An 18,361-nucleotide genomic window follows, 5' to 3' on the forward strand; every position below is an offset into this window, starting at 1 on the left:
TCAACTGTACAGGATTTTTTTGCACTTTCATGTTCACTGCTAAAAAATAACCCCACCTGATTTATCCAGGTGCTTGTGGAAACTACCCGAGAACATTATAGAGCTAAGCTCTGATCTCAGAGTTGTGTACTCACCTTGTATTTCGTTAACTGTCAAATACCTTTTGGCTTTGGAGGATGAAAATGAAATTAAAAAATCTGTTTACCCATGCATAATTATTTAAAAATATTTCTCAAATTTTTGATCACTTGACAAGGGGAGCATTTACTGACTTTACCCAAAAGTACTTTAACTCATGATTTTCCTGCATGCCAGCATCTTAATTTTTGCTTTGTTTCACTGAGGGTGATTTAATTGTGAGCAAATGACTATGTGGGTTTTGAACTGCCTGAACCAATGGATACCTTTTCATTTTTTTTTTTTTAATACTTTCAAAAGAAAGTGTGGAAAAGGGCAGTAAGTAGGAGTCAGATACAGCTTCCACACAAGGAAAGCTGAAATAGCAGTAATTGAAGAAGGAGCTTCTGCATTACAGGGGTAGATAGGTACAGGTTAATTTTTTTAATTAACTATTTTAATTTTAATTTTTTCCTGAGACTAGGTGATTTTTGATAGGCTGGCTGTTCTTAGGATGTTGTTATCTTGGGGTTGTCATGCACACATAAGCAGAAAAACATAAACCAGGAACATAAATCCAGACATTTAGGAAGTGGTCTTAGCTCAACTTACTTGATGTTGGATACACTTCATTCAGTGCAGAATGGTCGGATTGTGGCTTTGATGAGATTAGAAGACCCCTCTAGGAGCAGATTCCCTGTTGATCAGTCTGTGTGGAGCTGTGAACTTGTGTGATATGACCTGGAAGCATCTGAAACTTCAATTTCACAAGCCTTGGCTTCAAGCAACAAGTTATAAGATACATATTTCTTAAGATATATCAGTAACATTCATCTGTATCCCATATCAACCCTTTCTTATGTTCAAGCAAAACATCTGCATGTCCTCTCGTGTAACACTTCGACGTTCTTTCTGTATCGACTCTTCTGCCTTGTCTGTAGGTTATCCAGTTCAAATCCAGAGGACAGGATGGGTTAACATCATCTGGACTGACAGGGACAACTGAAAACTCAGGCAAAAGGGGAACAGGGCTGCCACCTCAAAGTGGTGTTTGGTGCCACTGAGCTGGGTTGGGTTTCTCTGGTCTCAGTTTACCTCATGGTAAGAACCTTGGCGCTGAAAATGAGAACTAATTTCCCTCCCACTGAGAAGAAGAGATCATTATAAGTGTGTGCAAAGCATACCATTCACTGGTATGAATGCAAAGAGATTAAATGTCCTCATGAAAAAATTAAAAGTTCTTTCTAGAACGTATACTCCTGAACAAGCCCTGTGTCACTTTTCTTACAGAGTCCCTCCTCCTCTGAAGGTGTGGCTGGCTCTGGCTTTTATTTCCATGCTCCCCCCAAAAAAGACAGAACAAAGCTGCTAGGAGCAGTATACCAATTTAGAACAACTTGGATCAATAAATTTATAGGTTTGAGATTCTGAACGAGGACTCTCATCATTCCCTGTGCAGAAGCAACCACGAAGTGGATGTATTTTATAGTCTCCTCACTTCAAGTTATTGTTGCACTTTGGAAGGGTGAGCTCCAAGACTGAAGGCAGGTAAGTGATCAGGTGGGCTATACATATCAATATTTTTTCCCAATCTGAAAGTATTTCCAGGCATAAAGGTCTTAGAACTGTCCTTCAGTAAAAGTAGCTATACATATCAATATTTTTTCCCAATCTGAAAGTATTTCCAGGCATAAAGGTCTTAGAACTGTCCTTCAGTAAAAGTAGCTATACATATCAATATTTTTTTCCCAATCTGAAAGTATTTCCAGGCATAAAGGTCTTAGAACTGTCCTTCAGTAAAAGTAGCTGTGTATGCAAACATGTACTGATGCTGCCTTTATAGTTGCACGTGCAGTGAGTGATGCAGTGACCCAGAGACAGTTTTTCCATTGAATAGGGTGAGAAAATGGAATATAAGCTTCAAGGAAGGTAAATACCTACATGTAATCATAGAATCATAGGAGGGTTTGAGTTGGAAAGGACATTAAATCTCAACTGGTTCCAACCTCCTGCCATGGGCGGGGACACCTTCCACCAGATGAGGTTGCTGATCTGTGATCCTTAGGGGTGACTGTTCGTAAGATGTTCCTTAGTAGGAAGGTGGATACTTGATGGCTGCAGTAATTCTTAAGGTATGTTAATATTTATAACAAAATGCAGCAAAGGGAAATGCTTTTAAGATTAAATGGTGCACATTTAAGAGGTAAAAGAAAGAATGAACATTGTGCTACCTCTGAGAAACCTTAGGATTTGAATTCTTCCCTTAGACTTTTTAAGTAAAGTTACTCTTTCTGAGAAGCCAAAAAAAAAAAAAAAAACTTTTTGGTTTTGGAAATTTTTTTGTTTGTTTTACACAGGTACATTCTGAAGCAAGACACTTGTGGGAGATACTGTATTTTATGAAATTAGCAATTATGCCACTCAGTTCCTTCACATTATCTCTTTTTTTGAGTGAATCTTTATATTTTCTATGTGTTCCCAGCAAGAGAGATGCTGGTACTTAACTGCTCCAGGAAGCTGCAGATGCTTGAGAAAATGTTAAGGAAGAGTTTTCCTGAGTCCCTTAAGGTAACACAGCACACAGCACTGACCTGCGTTTTCTGTGGTATTTCCATCAGTGATTTTGGATGTTTGTCAGGGAATCAAAACTATAGGGAAAGGGTTGTGCTTCCTCTGGACTGACTGACAGTTGCTGTTTGGATAACTGCATCTGAGATATCATGGAATCGAGGAATGTTTTGTCTCTTGGAAGGGATCTTAAAGCTCATCCAGTTACAAAACCCTGGCATGGGCAGGGACACCTTCCTCTAGATCAGGTTGCTCCAAGCCCCGTCCAGCCTGGCCTTCAACACTTCCAGGGAAGGAGCAGCCACAGCTTCTCTGGGCAACCTGTGCCAGGGCCTCACCACCCTCACAGGGAAGAATTTCTTTCTAATCTAAATCGACCCTCTTTCAGTTTGAAGCCATTCTCCCTTGTCCTGTCACTCCAGGCCCTTGTAAAATGTTTCTCTCCAGCTCTCTTAGAGCCCCTTTAGGTACTGGAAGGTGCTCTAAGGTCTCCCCAGGGCTTTCCCTTCTCCAGGCTTAACAACTCCAACTCTCTCAGCCTGTCTTATTTTTTGGTCCTGATTACTAACCCAAGTCCCCATTCTTAAGAAAAGAAGAACATTGGTCCACCTCCTCTCCATAGTGATTAGGGTTGGCATAATTAGATAATGGTTTATCTTCATGGTGTTGTGCCTTACTGGTCAGTGTGTAGGTCTCAGCCTACATACCTGAAGGGTTACATGAGATGTGTGTGTGTGAAGCTTTCAGCTCTGTGTCACTGGCTCAGTCTCTGGTTTACAACAAATGGTAGCATGTCTCAAACTGTCTTTCTTCTATTGGCTCTTCCTCCTGCAGGTTTATGGAGCTGTGGTGAACATCAGCCGAGGGAACCCCTTCAGGACAGAAGTGGTGGTGGACTCATGGCCAGACTTCAAAGCTGTTATCACTCGGCCACAGAGGGAGGTAAATGGAGGTGGTTTTTATCTTTCTTTCCGAGAGGTGGATCCAACATGACTGGAGCCTTCCTCCCAGCTTTCTGAGAGCTTTATGGATGGAGCCAGCTGTATCTGGGAAGTGTGTAATGGGGAGGTGGGAACCATACAGTGCCATAGGACATCCCAGTGGGTGCCGGCACAAAGCACACTATAGGGAGTGCTGCATTTTCCTGAGGCATTCTGCCTAGGAATTCTAGCATAAACAAACTTAGTTATGAAATATACACTCTAATTGATTGTAATTAGCCTGATTACACTGATTGAAGATTAACTTGCAGAGTTTATGCAGAGACACATTTTATTTGCACTCATGCCACTTAACCAAACCTCTCCAAGGATTCTTTGGTCTTTCCAGCCTTTGTGCAGATAGACACACAAAAAAAGAACCTTAGTGACCTTATGGTGGGGCAGATGCTGCTACAAGGTGAAAGAAGGGTCCTTCTGCATTCCTGTAGTTCATTACAGGCTGTGCTACAGAGGGTTTCAGAGGGGGCATTGCCATAACTCCCTATGTCCACTGTGATAAAGCAATCTCTGAGCTGCACAAATTTGTGCATGCTTCCCCAACTCTAGGCTCAGATAACAATCCCTTCTTCTTGTAGGCTTATATGAGGTACAACTAAATCCTTGTCGAGGTCTCTGGGACAACCAGCAATGAAGGAGTCAGCACAGGATGTGAACAATCCCCAGCTGGCAGTTTGAGTGTTTCCAGCCTGTTTTGGAGAGTAAGATGGTGTAATAGTATTGATGAGGCCAGGCTGTTTTATTTCAGCTCTTTCAGGGGCAGGGAACATATTTTGTTTTCCAGAAGAGGTGTGGTCTGAAGACCTTGTAAACCAAATACCATTTTTTAAGTCTCTGGAGTTGGCCTTTAGTGAGTTTTGATTCCAGTGTGAAAAATTTGTGTGTGGGAAGGGGCAGAATTTGTAATTCTTCCATATTTTTTCTCCCCAGAATGAGATGGATGACCTTGACCATTACACCAATGCTTATGCAGTTTTCTACAAGGAGCTGGAGGCTTACTGGGAGCTACTGGAAAACACAAATACCATCAATTGGGGACAAATTTTTCAGATTCAAGGTGCAGTCTAGTTTTATGTGGTTCAGAGTAAACAGAATGGGTAGTTTTCATGGAATATAAACTTTGCCATTCTGCTCTACAGAAAGGGTGGGTTTTTTTGTACTTAAGCAAAAATCAAGATCTAGGATACAGAATTTTTATAGCTTTCTGAATTTCATCCACATCATATTCACTGCTACCATTTCAAGTTCTGCTTTCACATAGATGAAGTTATTTCCTTGTCAGGAAGGGATGCTTATTGATGTTTAATTTTGCTACTGGCCATAGGATTCTGTAGACAACATACAGACTGAGCTGAGCAGTAAATAATATGTCATTAGAGGTTTAGTGAGAGCCAGTGTTTGAAAGCTGAACTCAGACAAGACCTAAAAAAAGAATTTTTTTAAAAAAACCACTTTATTTGTGAAGTGCCTTAATATTTATCTTTGTATACACAGGGCTCCAGGATGGAATATGTGAAATATCCAGGACTGTGGCTTTATCCAAGCAAGTAGATGTGAAGACATCCTCTTTCCAGATGGTTATTCATCCAGACCCGGACATGCTGCCAGATGTCAAACTTTGGTATGTCTGAGCACTCCATGTCATTTACTGAAGTCATTACTGTAGTGATGTATTTCCTAAAAGACTGTTAGGCTTTCTCTGTGACTGTCTCAAAAACCTGACTGAGGAATTACTTGGTAAGGAAGGAACTATTACATTCTTATCAAGATTTTTCCTTAATTAGTCAATCACTCTTGCATTTTTACATTTCAGGATACTCCCCATCCCCTCCTCCTCGTGTAGACATGGGATCCACAGATCTGTTCTCAATGTCCTTTGACTTTCCTGTGTCAAAGCTTCTTAGATTTGATAGGTGGATCTCAGATTCCTGCCAAATTTGTTTTTCACAGAGCAAGCTTTACACAACTCCTTGAATCTAAGTTTTCTAACATCCCTCTACTGGTGAAATATTGGTCTGACATCAGAGCAGAAGAGTAGGGGAACCAGAGGCCTCAGTCTTCCTATAAAAAATTTCTCTGCAGTGTATTTGAAATCCAGAAAGAATCTACCAGTCTTGGAGGATGTAAGACTGGAAATGAAATCCTTTCCACTCTTTTGTGCTACCTAATGTCACTCACTAAAGGCTCCTTGCCTTTCTTAACATATTCTCCAGTCTTTCTGTAAGAAATAAGGCACTTCTGGATTGTGTTGAGTGGATTCAGGAGCTTATAGAAAACAAATCCCCAAACTGGAGAGGTGCTGCCCTCTACAATTATTTCTAAATCTCCAGCCAAATGAACTCAGCTTGCTTTGAGTCCCCTTTCTGATACAGACCTGGAAATCTATTTGGCTGGAGAAGGCAGCTTTAAATGTAGTGCAGTTGCTTGGAGAATGAGGGGCACAGCTTTGTGCCTAACAGTCTTTCTGTGCTATCCCTTAGGATGGACCCCAAATTGACCTTGGCTCACCTGGGTGTCTCCCATGCCGGCCTGCTCAGCAAAACCTGGTCACGGGGAGGCAACCCAAGGTGCCAGAAGTATCTTGCTGGCCTCATTTGCTGCTTCCCCAGTGCCTGTGTCTTGGATGAACATGGGAATCCCCTCTCCTGGAGCCTGACAGACCAGTTTGCCACCATGATTCATAATTACACCCTGCCAGAGCATCAAAGGAAGGGTTACAGCAGGCTTGTGGCTACTACTCTAGCTAAGACATTGCACAGGTGTGGCTTTGCAGCTCAGGGTAATGTCCTGGAGACAAATATCCCATCAATAACATTGCTGAAAAGCATGAATGCCCAGTTCCTTCCCTGCTCATTTTTCAGAGTGATTCATACACCTTTTCATTTTTTAGCCAAATCTCACTTGTAGCCAAACCTCACAAACCTACATTCAGATCAGCTTTTTTGCACTGCTGGAGAACTTTGGTAGAATTTAATAACTTGGGTGAGATCAGAAATCATAGGAGAGTTTCTTGTGTAATCCTAGAATCAAAGGTAGTAACTGCTCATGACTTCTCTACTTGAGGAAATCTGTGCTCATGGCAGTTCCAAATGACTGGGTGATGGTTCTAAGTGTAATAGTTTTGCTGTAATTCGGTTGAAATTGTGCTGCTTCTGATGAAAGAATTATTTCTTCTGTATAACCATTTTCTAGAATATCTACAGCAGGATCCTTGGACATCTCTAACCCCATTTGCCGGTTTTGGAATAAGTCCTCAAGCCTCTCCTTTCCCTAATGTGGCCTAAAAGAGATTAGTCTGTCAAATTAAGCAGAGAAATCTGCAAGGAGCTGTCTGAACTGAAAAAAAAAACTTTATGAAGAAATCTTTTAATGTCTAATACAGCAACAAGTCTGTTTATGCTTATTTAACAAGTCTCCTTTATGATCAAGACAAATCTATCTGTCCATCTGCTACTTGTGGTAGAGCTAAACATACCAACACTGGATAAAATCTTACAGCACTGCTGGTAAGGTTCCTCACAGTCCTCAGTTAAATACTTAATGTGTGCTATTAAGATTTGGCCTAAAGCTTGTGTTTATATTCTGAACTGAAAGGGCACCTCACAGGAATTCTGTTCAGAATAAAAGGAATCTCTTTTTGAAAAGGAGATTATCTAAAGCCTAAGTGGGAACCAGTTTTGCCAGTCCTGCCTGGCAAAGGAAGGAGAGCAGAGGGTGGAGGATGGACAAAGAACAAGGAGTCCAGGTGGTGGAAAGGGACCCTGTGAAGCTCTGCAGATATATTCCTGAATTTGTCTGTGAAACAAAGATGGAAACAGAGAGACAAGCCATGGTGGGAAAGGGAAAGAAGATTTGCAGCGTTAGTCTGTTGGAGAAACAAGGTGAACCTTGTCTCTCTACCTGAGACAATGAATCATGAAATTCAGGGAAAGGACTTTAGAGAACAAAGCCTACAGAAAGGCTCTGAAGGAGGGCAGAAAGATGGATTGACACATTTAATTTCCCTAATAGTCAAATATTCCATTAATATTTTAGATTTCTGAGGTTTATAGTACAATAAATATAAGAGTGGCATTTGTATGTGCAGTGCCATCTGAAAGACAGTGTGTGAGTCACTCATACAGGGCCGGAAGATTCGTTTTTGGAAAAGCAAGCCATGATTCTACTTTATAAATTTCTAAAAACTGATTTTTTTTTTTTTTATGTAAAGCAGGGAATCCCAGCAGGAGAGAGCTTTTGGCACACAACAGAGACTTTTTGCAAGCCCATAGAAAAGTGAGAATTTTGGGAAATGGATCAAAGGCCAATTTGGATTTAAGACAGCCTAGTATTTTAGGAAAACTGAATTTATCAACATCACTGTGTTTTTCAAATCCAGGTAATTGGATTTGGTAATTCTGCTATTGCCTTCAAGAGGGCCAGATGTCTACCTCTAGATTCTTATTCAGCCTAATTAGACCATTTTTACAGAAGCTGTGGAGTTCCTACATTTAATGAGAAGGAGAATAATTTCCAGGTAACTAAATCCAGTGGCTGTTTGGTTTGGAGACAGAAATTAACCATCTGATAAACAGAGATACCTCAGCGAAGGGCCTGAGGTGATCGTGCACCACAGGGCCCTCCATGTGAAAGGCAGAATTTCAGACTGCCTCAGCAAATAGAGGTTCTGGAGGAAAGAGAAGGGTCAGTTCAGACAAGGCTGCCAACTTTTTGATTTTTGGGGTCTGCAGGCTCAGTACTGGAGCAGGCTGCGGCCCCAGCAGAGACATTTTGATGTCCTTGCAATGGAGCCTTACAGAGTCATCCATGATCTTGTGCCTCTCCATAACTGCTTATTTTCATACTCCCAAACAATAAGGATTATTCATAACTGAGATGATCTCTTTTAATTGTCAAAAGTATTTTTGAGATAAATCAGGAATTCTGTGGTGATGTGATAAAAGGGTATCTACAGTAAAGAGAACGAGTTATGTAATACTTGAAGTTTTCCTCCTTTTAGGTGGAGTTTTGTTTAATACCTGTCATTCTACACCTGGGTTGAGGTTTAGGCAGAGCACCACCAGAAATACTTGACTGTATGATGGGACAGGAGGAAGGAAAATAAGGTTTACACTGTAATGTCTGGGAGGGTCATGTCTGAGCTGTGATGGGTGTGTTTCCACTGATGTGTAAAAGCTTTGAACTATTCCAGAAACTTTCCATTTTTCTCAGTCGATAGAAGAGTCAGGAAAGAGGTGATCTTGTCGTGGTTGGTGAGGGAAGGGTCCCCTACACACCCCATAGTGATCACTCAGTAAACAACGCTGTTCATGTCCCCAGCACCTGGGCCATGAGCCCTGATGTGTCTGGGTGGCACCTGAGGATGCTGGACCTGAACCAAGAGCACCACCCAACTCCCACGCTGCCCTCAGGGGCAGAGCAGTTGCACAGGCTTGAAGCAGAATCAGCCCAAGGCTACTTTGGCTCTCAGTCAATTTTAAATTCCTTTTACAGTTACCAGGAGTTGGGAGCCCTCTGTCAGCTGGAATTTGCACACAATGTTTATGCAATGTTTAACAGCCCCTTAGAGGGTTCATTACAAAGTCACCAGCCATTTTCTGCAGGTGTCCACTTTATTTTTCTGAGCTTATCCATTTACAGGAGATTCAGGAAAAATCTTAGACCCTCTGGACTCAGGTCAACTTGGCTTAAGGTTTTTCCTGAGAAGTGATTTGCTATAACAGGTACAGAACTCTGATTTCTTTGCACGTGGCAGTGGAAGGAGTAGGGAGAAGAGCCAGAGGAATAAACTGCAATAAGGCATTGGGGAACAGGATACCCAACCCAGCTTCAAAAACAATCTGACTGAACAAGCCCTTCTGTTCTAAAGACCTGAAGCTCTGAACATCCCACATTCACCACAGAGGCTCTGCAGTGCTTGTCTTTAAGTGCAATAATACAAACCAGGCACAACTTCATGGTCCATATGTCTCTTTGGAGAAACCTGCACTTTGGAGTGTTTTTTGGGATATACTTTCAACAAACAGTGAAAACTGAAATAAGAATAAGAAAGCTGAGAGTCTGTATTATTTAGCCCAGATGAGGTGATCTAACATGAACCATACGTTAGTTCATATTTCTGGTCCATTTCTGCCCTTCCCCAGTAAATAAAAAATAAAAGAACACCACTTTGGTTTAGAAGTACTGAAAACCGTCATTAAGTTGTGAATTGTTTCAGTCAAAGGATTAGGAAGGCATATGTCATGGAAAAGTAATTTGAACATTTTTGAAACAAATAAATGCTGCTTAGAGCTCTAGGAACGTGTTACAGCACACATTTTATAGGGTTTGGGGATGATATTAAATGAAATAGCAGGGCTGAGGTCCAGGTCTGAGGTGGAAACGCCAGGTGGAGGCAGGAAGTTGAACCTCTGCAGGAGGCTGGTGAAGAAGAGGAAGAGCTCCATTTTGGCCAAAGTCTCCCCAGCACAGATCCTCCTCCCTGGAATAAAATAAGAGTCAGTGGGAGCTGCTTCTTCAATAGTTGGAAGAAAAGAAAAACCTTAAGCATCTCTTACTTGGAGAAAGGTCATTGGGAGTCCAGAACACCTGAAATATCCTATCCCGGCTATGAATGAAGAACTTAGCAGCTTTTAAAAGTCTGTTGAGTAAAGAAGTGATCTTCAGAGGTATGATAACAAAGCCAGTTAACTGGTGGTGGGTTTTTTTTTTAGTTTTCCTTTGTCTAAATGCTTGCATTTTGGGGAGAAATGTATGGAAATGCAATCTGAATTCCTTAATTCTAGTTTTCAATAAAATCTGATTTTTTTTCTTCATTTTCAGATTTTTTTGTCTACTTGGCCCAATTTTTGAATCCCTGACCAACTGGTTGAGTCTGGGCTTTGGCTCTGTTAGTCTATATATAGGCAATTTTTTATATTAAAATTTGTCAGAAAATTCCTTGGAAACTCACAAATGCTGGCCAGTGTGGGACTGAGAGGGAAGGTGGGGGGCATATTCTATGGATATTCAAAAGTGCTGTAAATGTAAATTTTTCTCAGTCCTGTTGAACTGCAGCAGCTTTTAAACTCAGGTGTATGTTACACTCTGGGAAAACCTCAAAAAAACTCAAAATGCAACCTCTTTCTGTTCTTTGATTTTACACAGAATTTGGGTTTTTATATGACAGCTCCTCCCTGTTGTCACAGTATATGAAATCTTGACCCAGCTGACGTTATTCATGACTTTTTTAAAGGGGACATGGAAAAATAAAACAGGAAAGACACAGAAGCCACCTTTGGTGTGTGCTTTTTGTGGTCATAGACAGTGCAACTGGGTGTGGTAAGACTCAAAACCAAGACATTGAGAAGTTGTGGGCTACAGATTATAATGCAGATATATGTTACCTAAACCATCATGGAATTTGCTGAAAACTTTTCTCATATTTAAAAAAGCACCACAAAGTCTCATTTATATTTGTTCAGTGCTAACTGAGACACCAATAACATCCAGAGGCTGGAGGAATTAGCAGCCATTTGGGAGTACTTGCTCTTATCAGAGGTGTCCCCTCAGAAATCTGTGAAACATGGGGTGTGAAATGGCCTCATTAAAAAGATCATATGGAGGCCAGGCTTCAGTAGCAAAAAGTACAAGTAGCCCTTGCAAAAAGTAGTTACTTGCAATGACAGTAAATGGAAAAGAGGAAGCACCTGCTGAAAAGGGCATGAAAGCATCTTTCTTCACAAATTTCCCACTGGCATCGAGAAAGTGCTCAGGGTAGAACATGTCTGGTTTCTCCCACTGCGACTCGTCGCGCAGGACTGAGGTCAGCAAGGGGATGATGTAGGTTCCCTGCAAAACAGGACAGTGGAATTAATCCCTGGACAAATTCAGGAAGAAGAAATGTTAAAAAACAGTCCTATAGGCATCTCACCTTGGGAATGAAATAGCCTTTGAGGGTGACATTTGCAGCAGTCTCATGAGGCAGATCCAATGGCAGGATATTGGCAAACCTCTGGATTTCGTGGACGACAGCATCTGTATATGGCATCTGAGTTCGGTGCTCGATCCGTGGGGGGTTTGACCCTATCACTTGATCTATCTCTTCTTGGACCTTTCCTGAGGAAGGAATCAAGTATGAGAAAGAAACAAGGTCTCATTCATCCCTGAGAAATCCTGTGCTTTATTGATGTAAAGTAGAAAAAGAAATGAAAATCATAAATTCTCCAAAAGTCTTTTTTTTTTTTCCAGTTGGAAATAATGGAAGGTGAACAGAATTAGAGTATTTGATTGTTTCTTTACGAACAAGAAACCTAAAGACTTTTTTTTGTGCCCTCTCTTCTGTCTAAAGTTCTTACTCTGCCCAACTGGAGTCTCAGAAATCCATTTTGACTCCAAACAGCCCTGTACTATCAACTGGAATGCAGATGTCAGACAAAGGGCAATTCCCTGCATCTTCTCAGGTATCTGATGCCTCAGTACGGTCCATTTAACATCTGCACAGGCCTTTGGTTTATCAACAACCCATTTCTGAGGGACACCTGGAACAGTTTAATTGCCCCACACAGGACAGTTCGTGTCTTATTAATTAATGAGATTTTCCTGAGCAAAGGGCCTGGTCTGTATGAACTCTATTTATAATCTGTGGTAGGTTGGCCAGTGTGCCCCTCACTGGGTCTGGACCACAGGGCACAGCATTACCTAGACTATAATTGATGGGAAATCTTGGCTTTTTGTAGCTGTGTATTAACAGATGTGTTGACCCTCCAGCTTCGCATTTGGTTCCTAATGCCCTGAGTGTAACAGTATCTGTCATAAAATCACTTACTCTGAATTTCAGGGTATTTTAGCATCAGCAGAAAGCCCCAGTATAGTGTGGTGGAAATTGTCTCAACACCAGCAGTAAACAAATTGCTCATCAAGCTTAGCAAGTTGCCATTATGGAAGTAAGCATTGGTAGTGGATTTCTCCTGAAAAAAGTGGTTGAGATAAAAGGATGAAAACTTAAAGCTTTCCATGTGAGAATGCAATTTATGTAGAAAAACATTTACTAAGAAATAAATACTGTATTTTAAAATGAGTATGAAATGCAAAGAAGAGCTTTGGGCTTGTACCTGGAGAATAATGCTGACCTAGGTTTTATATTTTGCATGATCTCTGTATTTACTGGGGCCAGCTGCAAAGGGAGCTGCTTTCTCTATGGAGAAGGTAACCCAGATATATTAGAGACCCCAAATAAGAGTCCCAATAAAGCCCAGGTAGTGATTTTATTCTGCGATGAGTTATGTTCTTGAAAGAACCAGAAAGTCTGGGACAACAGAGAAAGCAGTTTAAAAAAAGATGCAGCCTCTGTAAATATATTGATACAGTCTGAAGGAAATAAATAAGAATAAATGTTTGCTGAATAAAAGGGGTTGGAACTGCAACAGAGTGAAGCATGTGTTCAACTCTACCACTTTGTTATATGTGTTTTGTCGAAGATAGATTTCCTAAAGAAATTTAGCTGTAATTATAAGGACTGAAAAGAAGTTGTGTCTTCATAGAACCATAAAAGTTGCAATGAACGAGAAAAATTACAGTTACCTCCTGCTGCTTAACCAGGAAAGCATCGATAAGACTTCTTTGGTCATTTTTGTCCAGGTTTTTGAGACGTTCTAGAAAAGTAACTTTTACATAATCATGGAATTCATCTCTGTTTTGGAGAAGAGTCTTGTTAGCCCTTAGCAGGAATCCAAGGTATGGGAAGATGTTGTACATCTACAAGAGTGGAAGTTGTTAGAATTTACAAGCCAGAGGTCTGAAAACACTACAGAAACAAATTAGTGATATTGTGCCCATTTTGCAGATACAAAGACAAAAACTTAACATTAATATTTTGTTCTTTAGAATATGAAAAAATAATTCATGGTAGATAATCCATCGGGGACCACCGAATACAAGGAAAATTCTCAGCCCAAAATTATTATTTTGCAGGAGTAGTGTTAATGTCAGACTCAAACAGCTGCAAGTTACCACCATGGAGATGGAAATATTGTCCAGCAACTTTTTTCCTGTTTTAATTAGCTTTACCACTAACTCTCTTTTATTTTTCAAAGCCTAAAGGAACAGAAATTAATCTGGTGTGAGGCAGCATTGCATGCAAGTATCAGAGAATATTTATTACTCCTTAGCACTCTTCAAACTATAGTTTAAGTTTGTTTTTGAGAGACTGGGAGTTTGATTGTTGGCTTCAAGATTTGCAGACTGTCTCTCAAGCTTTGTTTTGCACAAGAAATTGCTCTGTAAACCTATTATCTCCCAAAGTCTTAGATTTGCCTGTTTAACAGAAGACACTCACTACCAGTATTGCTGCTTTCCCATGGAATCCAGTGGAAAAGCAACATAAGTATGTTTATCATTACCGTGACCAAAGGTTTCCCAGCAAGCCTCACACTTTCATTGGTCAGATTTAGAAGTCTCACAAATCTGGAGTCTTTGTAGTCAAATCGTTTTCCAAGTAATATTGACACAATTATGTTGGCAACTGCTGCATTAATTATTTTACTGGCGTCGAAGGGCTTTCCTATACAATGAACAAAAGAATGTGTTATGTTGTGGCAAGAGATGTAATTTGTAGATGTAAATTTAATACTAATTATTGCTATTTATTTCCTATGATTGATTGCCGTTATTGATCATCATTCAATGCCAGAATACCATGCCATGACACAAAAATGCCAGAGGAACCAAATCCATCAAATTCATTCAGCCTGTAGTACATTTCTTAAAAAGGTCTGAACTTGAGAAGGTTCAGAAGGCCTCTGGGTCCTTGAGCAAAACCTTAGAGATGGCACTGAAAGAGATTTCCCAGAGAAGCTGTGGCTGCCCCACCCCTGAAAGTGTTCAAGGTCGGGTTGGAGCAGCCTGGGAGAGTGGGAGGTGTCCCTGCCCATGGCAGGAAGGTAAATGAGATGATCCTTAAGGTCCCTTTCAACCCAAACCATTCCACGATTCCATGTTTCTACAGGTTTGAAGAATGAATCACCCACCCACCTTGTTGTGAGGCAATGGTGTCTCCCAGGTACCCGTATTCCTCCACAATTCGATCCTCAATGGCCCTTTTCCCCATCCCAAAGTCTCGTAAGGTTGTGAGAGTAAATCTTCGCATCACCTTCCAGTTTTCACCATGAGCAAAAACAACCCCTGACACAAAGAGAACATTTCAAGGTGGCAGAAGATTAGAAATAACTGATTTTTCTAACACAGAATTCTAACACAGAATGGAGCTGTTTAGTAGTAGTCACTTTTAAAAACTAAATTACTTCTGACTGAGTCAAAACACAACTTTGCCTTAAGTACTGTCAGTCCTCAACAATAGTTTTGTTGCACAAAAAAAAAGATAACTATTTAAGATGTAGGTAATCAAATCTTAAGAAGAGTTTATATCCTAAGAGACACTTGTCACTGAAAGAAAGATGGCATTGGAAATTCAAGTTCAAACCACTGATCATCATAGTTTGGAAGTGGAATTGAACTGAGATCTCATGTGTCTGATGATTTCTGGACAAAACTGACCAGGCACAAATGTCTTTAAAATTCAGGTAGTTTCTTAAAACCTCCACAATCAGGTTTTTCTTTCCACTGAATTTTTTACACCAATATAAGTAATGACTTCAGCTATATTTTTTCTCCAATGAAAAAAATAAAGTGAAAAGAAAGCTTAAGTGCATAATATGTTCAAAAAATACAGCTGTTAAAATGTGCACAGAATTATTCCTGACTTTGCCCAAGGGTGTAATTTTTGGAGATGTAAATATGAAACTCTCATGCTAAATTAGAATGAAGCTTTGGTATGAAATTCCCATTTTGAAACCCAGCTCAGTATAGTATGTCCCCTTTTAAAATAGATCCCCAATTCTGTTTGTGTTCCATTCTATTACCATATTCAGAAAAAACACAAGTCCAGAGCCATGCCATGAGAGCTAGAAATGCTTCCATGACCTGGATTCCCTGTTCTAGATCCTGAAATTGTCACAATATCAACTACCTGTTGCTGTGGTTATTTTTAGAGTTGTGGCTGCTTTGTTGTCACTGTCAGTAGTTTCAGCTTTGAATAAATCCACTGAAGTCAATGAGATTGCTCCCTATTTCCAAAGCCTTTTGTGGCCTCTGATCCAAAGTGATATCCCAGCTCCTGCTTTGTCTACAGGAAGGAAAAAAAGTTGAACAAGTCAAGCTGACAAAGGAAATATAAAACCAACTTACCATTTCCTTTGGTCAAATCTTCAAAGACTGGGATTTTAGGTCTCTCTGCAAATGCATCTGCCTGGTTTACAAGAGCTTCCTTCACTGTCTCATACCCAGAAATCACAACTACTTTCCTGTGCCCCATCTGAACACTGAAGACTGGGCCATATTCCTTTGACAGCTGTCAGGAGAAGAGAACAGGGATTTACAGACTTTACAGCTTATGAAGAAATTCACCCTTTCAGTGCTGCTTATTTCCCTGTCCTGCTTCTGAATTTCTGCCATGTTAAATATTTTCCCAAGTCCAGGGAAAGAGAGTTGATTTAAATAATGTGAACGTGCCAGACATTGTGATGGTTAATGACTAAATGGCACAGTTGGGAGTGGAGCCCCACTGTGCGAAAGTAAGCAGAAGTGTCAACCCTAGATCAGCAAAGGATTATGCTGACAGCTCTGTTTTCCCTCAGAAACCCCTCTAAATTTTAATTTTTGACTCGTGTTTTCATACTTATTTCTATGCTATTTTGTTTCTTTTGTTCACTGGCTAAACCTGTTCAAACCTTTGCTACCACTATTGTATAACGCCCCCCCCCCCCCCCCCCCCCCCCGAACTTTTGTTTTCTGGGCCAGGATTTAGCATTAGGTAAATTCACACTTTTTATATATGACTATATCTTCCATGAATCTGTCTTGGAGACACCTTTTTAGCTGGTACAGGTAGATTTATTTTTATATAACTCATTGTTCCTAATTCTCCTGACAATTGGAGGGGGCTTTCCTGACTGTCCTTATTTTCTTCTGTGTTTGCAGAGAGAAACAGAAAACAGCTACTTAGCAACAATGTGGAAAATGTTCAGTAACTGGTAAGCGAGTAGAGCCAACTATATATGAAATAAGAGGAGCAGTGACACATATCTGAATTATACTCGTCAGAGAACCAACCTCCTGCATTAGCATGGAATCACTGAATTACAGCAGAGACATGTTGGTTCTGTTGGCCTGAAAACACATGGAATTTGCTTTTGTCGACATGATTAGGCTGTACTGGATAGCTACAGTGATATTCTAGATTGTGCATCTAAGCAATCTTTTGATTTGTGGATGCAACATCCAGATTTGTAGGTGCGAATCATCTTGAAATCATTTTGAAATCATCAGCAAGGAGGATGTCTAATTGTAATGTCTAAGTGGAAAAAACTCTAAGAAAGGAGTAGGTTCATTGAAGTCTTCTGACTCAAAGTCAGGAAAGCCCTGCAATAAACTGGGTGGAGAAAGTACTAGAAGAAAAACATAAGGTTTATTATTCTGGCAACTGTTGGCCCTGAATATCAAGTGTATATAGTTATCTTCATCTTTTGGGGAAGGAAGGAGGAAAGAGAGATGAGAAAGTTTGCTGAATCAGTGAAGGTAAGAAGCTCCAGTAACAGGTCCAGACACATCAATCAGCAGAGGAAGTTAGACCACATATCAAAATCACTCCTTATTCAGTTACCTTTTCCTCAAAATTATCACAAAAATAAGGTGGACCCTTGTTATTAATTTGAGAGTTGTTTAAGGCTGAAACCTGGATGCATGAAGCTACATGGAGAAAATATTACAGTAAAGAACAAATCTTTCTACATTCAAAGTTTTCTACTCAAATAACCATCTCCTGTCCCTTGCTAAAGGGTCAGTCATTGATACAACATGTCAGGGGCAGTAGGAGAAACTCTCCGACATCTTGGACTATGGGTTCAGTGATATGTGTAGTTATGGGACCAATAGAAAAGAAAATTATTACCTGTACATAAGTCCTGTAGGGTCTCTTCAAATCAAACAAGTGAAGGTTTCCAATTATAGGTAATGCTCTTGGTCCTGGAGGAAAATTCTTTCTCTGGTTGTCCCAGAAACCTGCTATTTTCAAAATGTATAGAAAAGCCAGGATGAACACTAAACCAATGGAAGTGTTGCTGCTCCAGTCCATCTCTGTTCAACAAAGTGTTTGCCACAGAAGAGAAAAGAGAAAACGTGGACTCTGGGTCTCTGTCCTCCTGCAAAAATTTCCCTTTGGAGACTTCTGTGTTAGTCCGTAAACCTCTTTCCCAGATACTTTTCTTGCAGTTTGTGACTGGTTTAGCTCTCTCCCTCTGTGCTTACCTCAGCAGGTAAATGTTTGCTAGCCAAGTGTGTGACTGGGTGAGAGTACAGCTCAGTGTCCGAGTATGAAAGTCCAACAACATGGAGAACTACAGGTTGTTGACCTGGTTTTTGGTATAAAAGTCATAAACTCTGTACACTGTCCTGGTTACTGATTAATTAAGTTTCTGTCATTAGTACAGGTACAGCCTTGATACTCTGAGAACTGAAATCAAAATGCCACTGCCCAAGGGAGTAGTAGTGCACAGACTTATTTTTTTAAAATACCTAGGAATTGGCTTAACTTTGCTTCCATTGAATTCACTGAGAATTTCCAGTCACAGAATCATGGAATGATT

At 40.4% G+C, this 18,361-nt stretch overlaps 2 protein-coding genes across 3 annotated transcripts; one reads left to right on the plus strand and one right to left on the minus strand.

Annotated features, from left to right (window-relative positions):
- Positions 1-109: 109 nt before the first annotated feature.
- On the plus strand, positions 110-9,287 carry GLYATL3 (glycine-N-acyltransferase like 3). 2 transcript variants are annotated; one of them, XM_032681512.1, is made up of 6 exons: positions 110-1,665; positions 2,600-2,685; positions 3,520-3,627; positions 4,614-4,740; positions 5,178-5,304; positions 6,164-9,287. In XM_032681512.1, the coding sequence occupies exons 2-6, from the start codon at positions 2,608-2,610 to the stop codon at positions 6,588-6,590; spliced, it is 867 nt and encodes a 288-aa protein (XP_032537403.1). In that variant the 5' UTR covers positions 110-1,665; positions 2,600-2,607; the 3' UTR covers positions 6,591-9,287. The 2 variants fall into 2 exon arrangements, with proteins under 2 accessions (XP_032537403.1, XP_032537405.1); XM_032681514.1 differs by lacking the exon at positions 110-1,665 and having other exon boundaries at positions 2,509-2,685.
- LOC116783724 (cytochrome P450 2K6-like) lies at positions 9,282-18,104 on the minus strand. The gene is made up of 9 exons (XM_032681510.1): positions 17,668-18,104; positions 15,906-16,068; positions 14,694-14,843; positions 14,063-14,223; positions 13,245-13,418; positions 12,490-12,631; positions 11,596-11,780; positions 11,372-11,513; positions 9,282-10,164 (listed from the first exon to the last, which is right to left on the minus strand). Exons 1-9 carry the CDS (start codon positions 17,848-17,850, stop codon positions 9,977-9,979), a joined length of 1,488 nt encoding a protein of 495 aa, XP_032537401.1. The 5' UTR covers positions 17,851-18,104; the 3' UTR covers positions 9,282-9,976.
- Positions 18,105-18,361: the final 257 nt, after the last annotated feature.

The sequence above is a fragment of the Chiroxiphia lanceolata genome, chromosome 3, assembly GCF_009829145.1.
Source record: "Chiroxiphia lanceolata isolate bChiLan1 chromosome 3, bChiLan1.pri, whole genome shotgun sequence".
Classification (NCBI taxonomy): domain Eukaryota; kingdom Metazoa; phylum Chordata; class Aves; order Passeriformes; family Pipridae; genus Chiroxiphia; species Chiroxiphia lanceolata.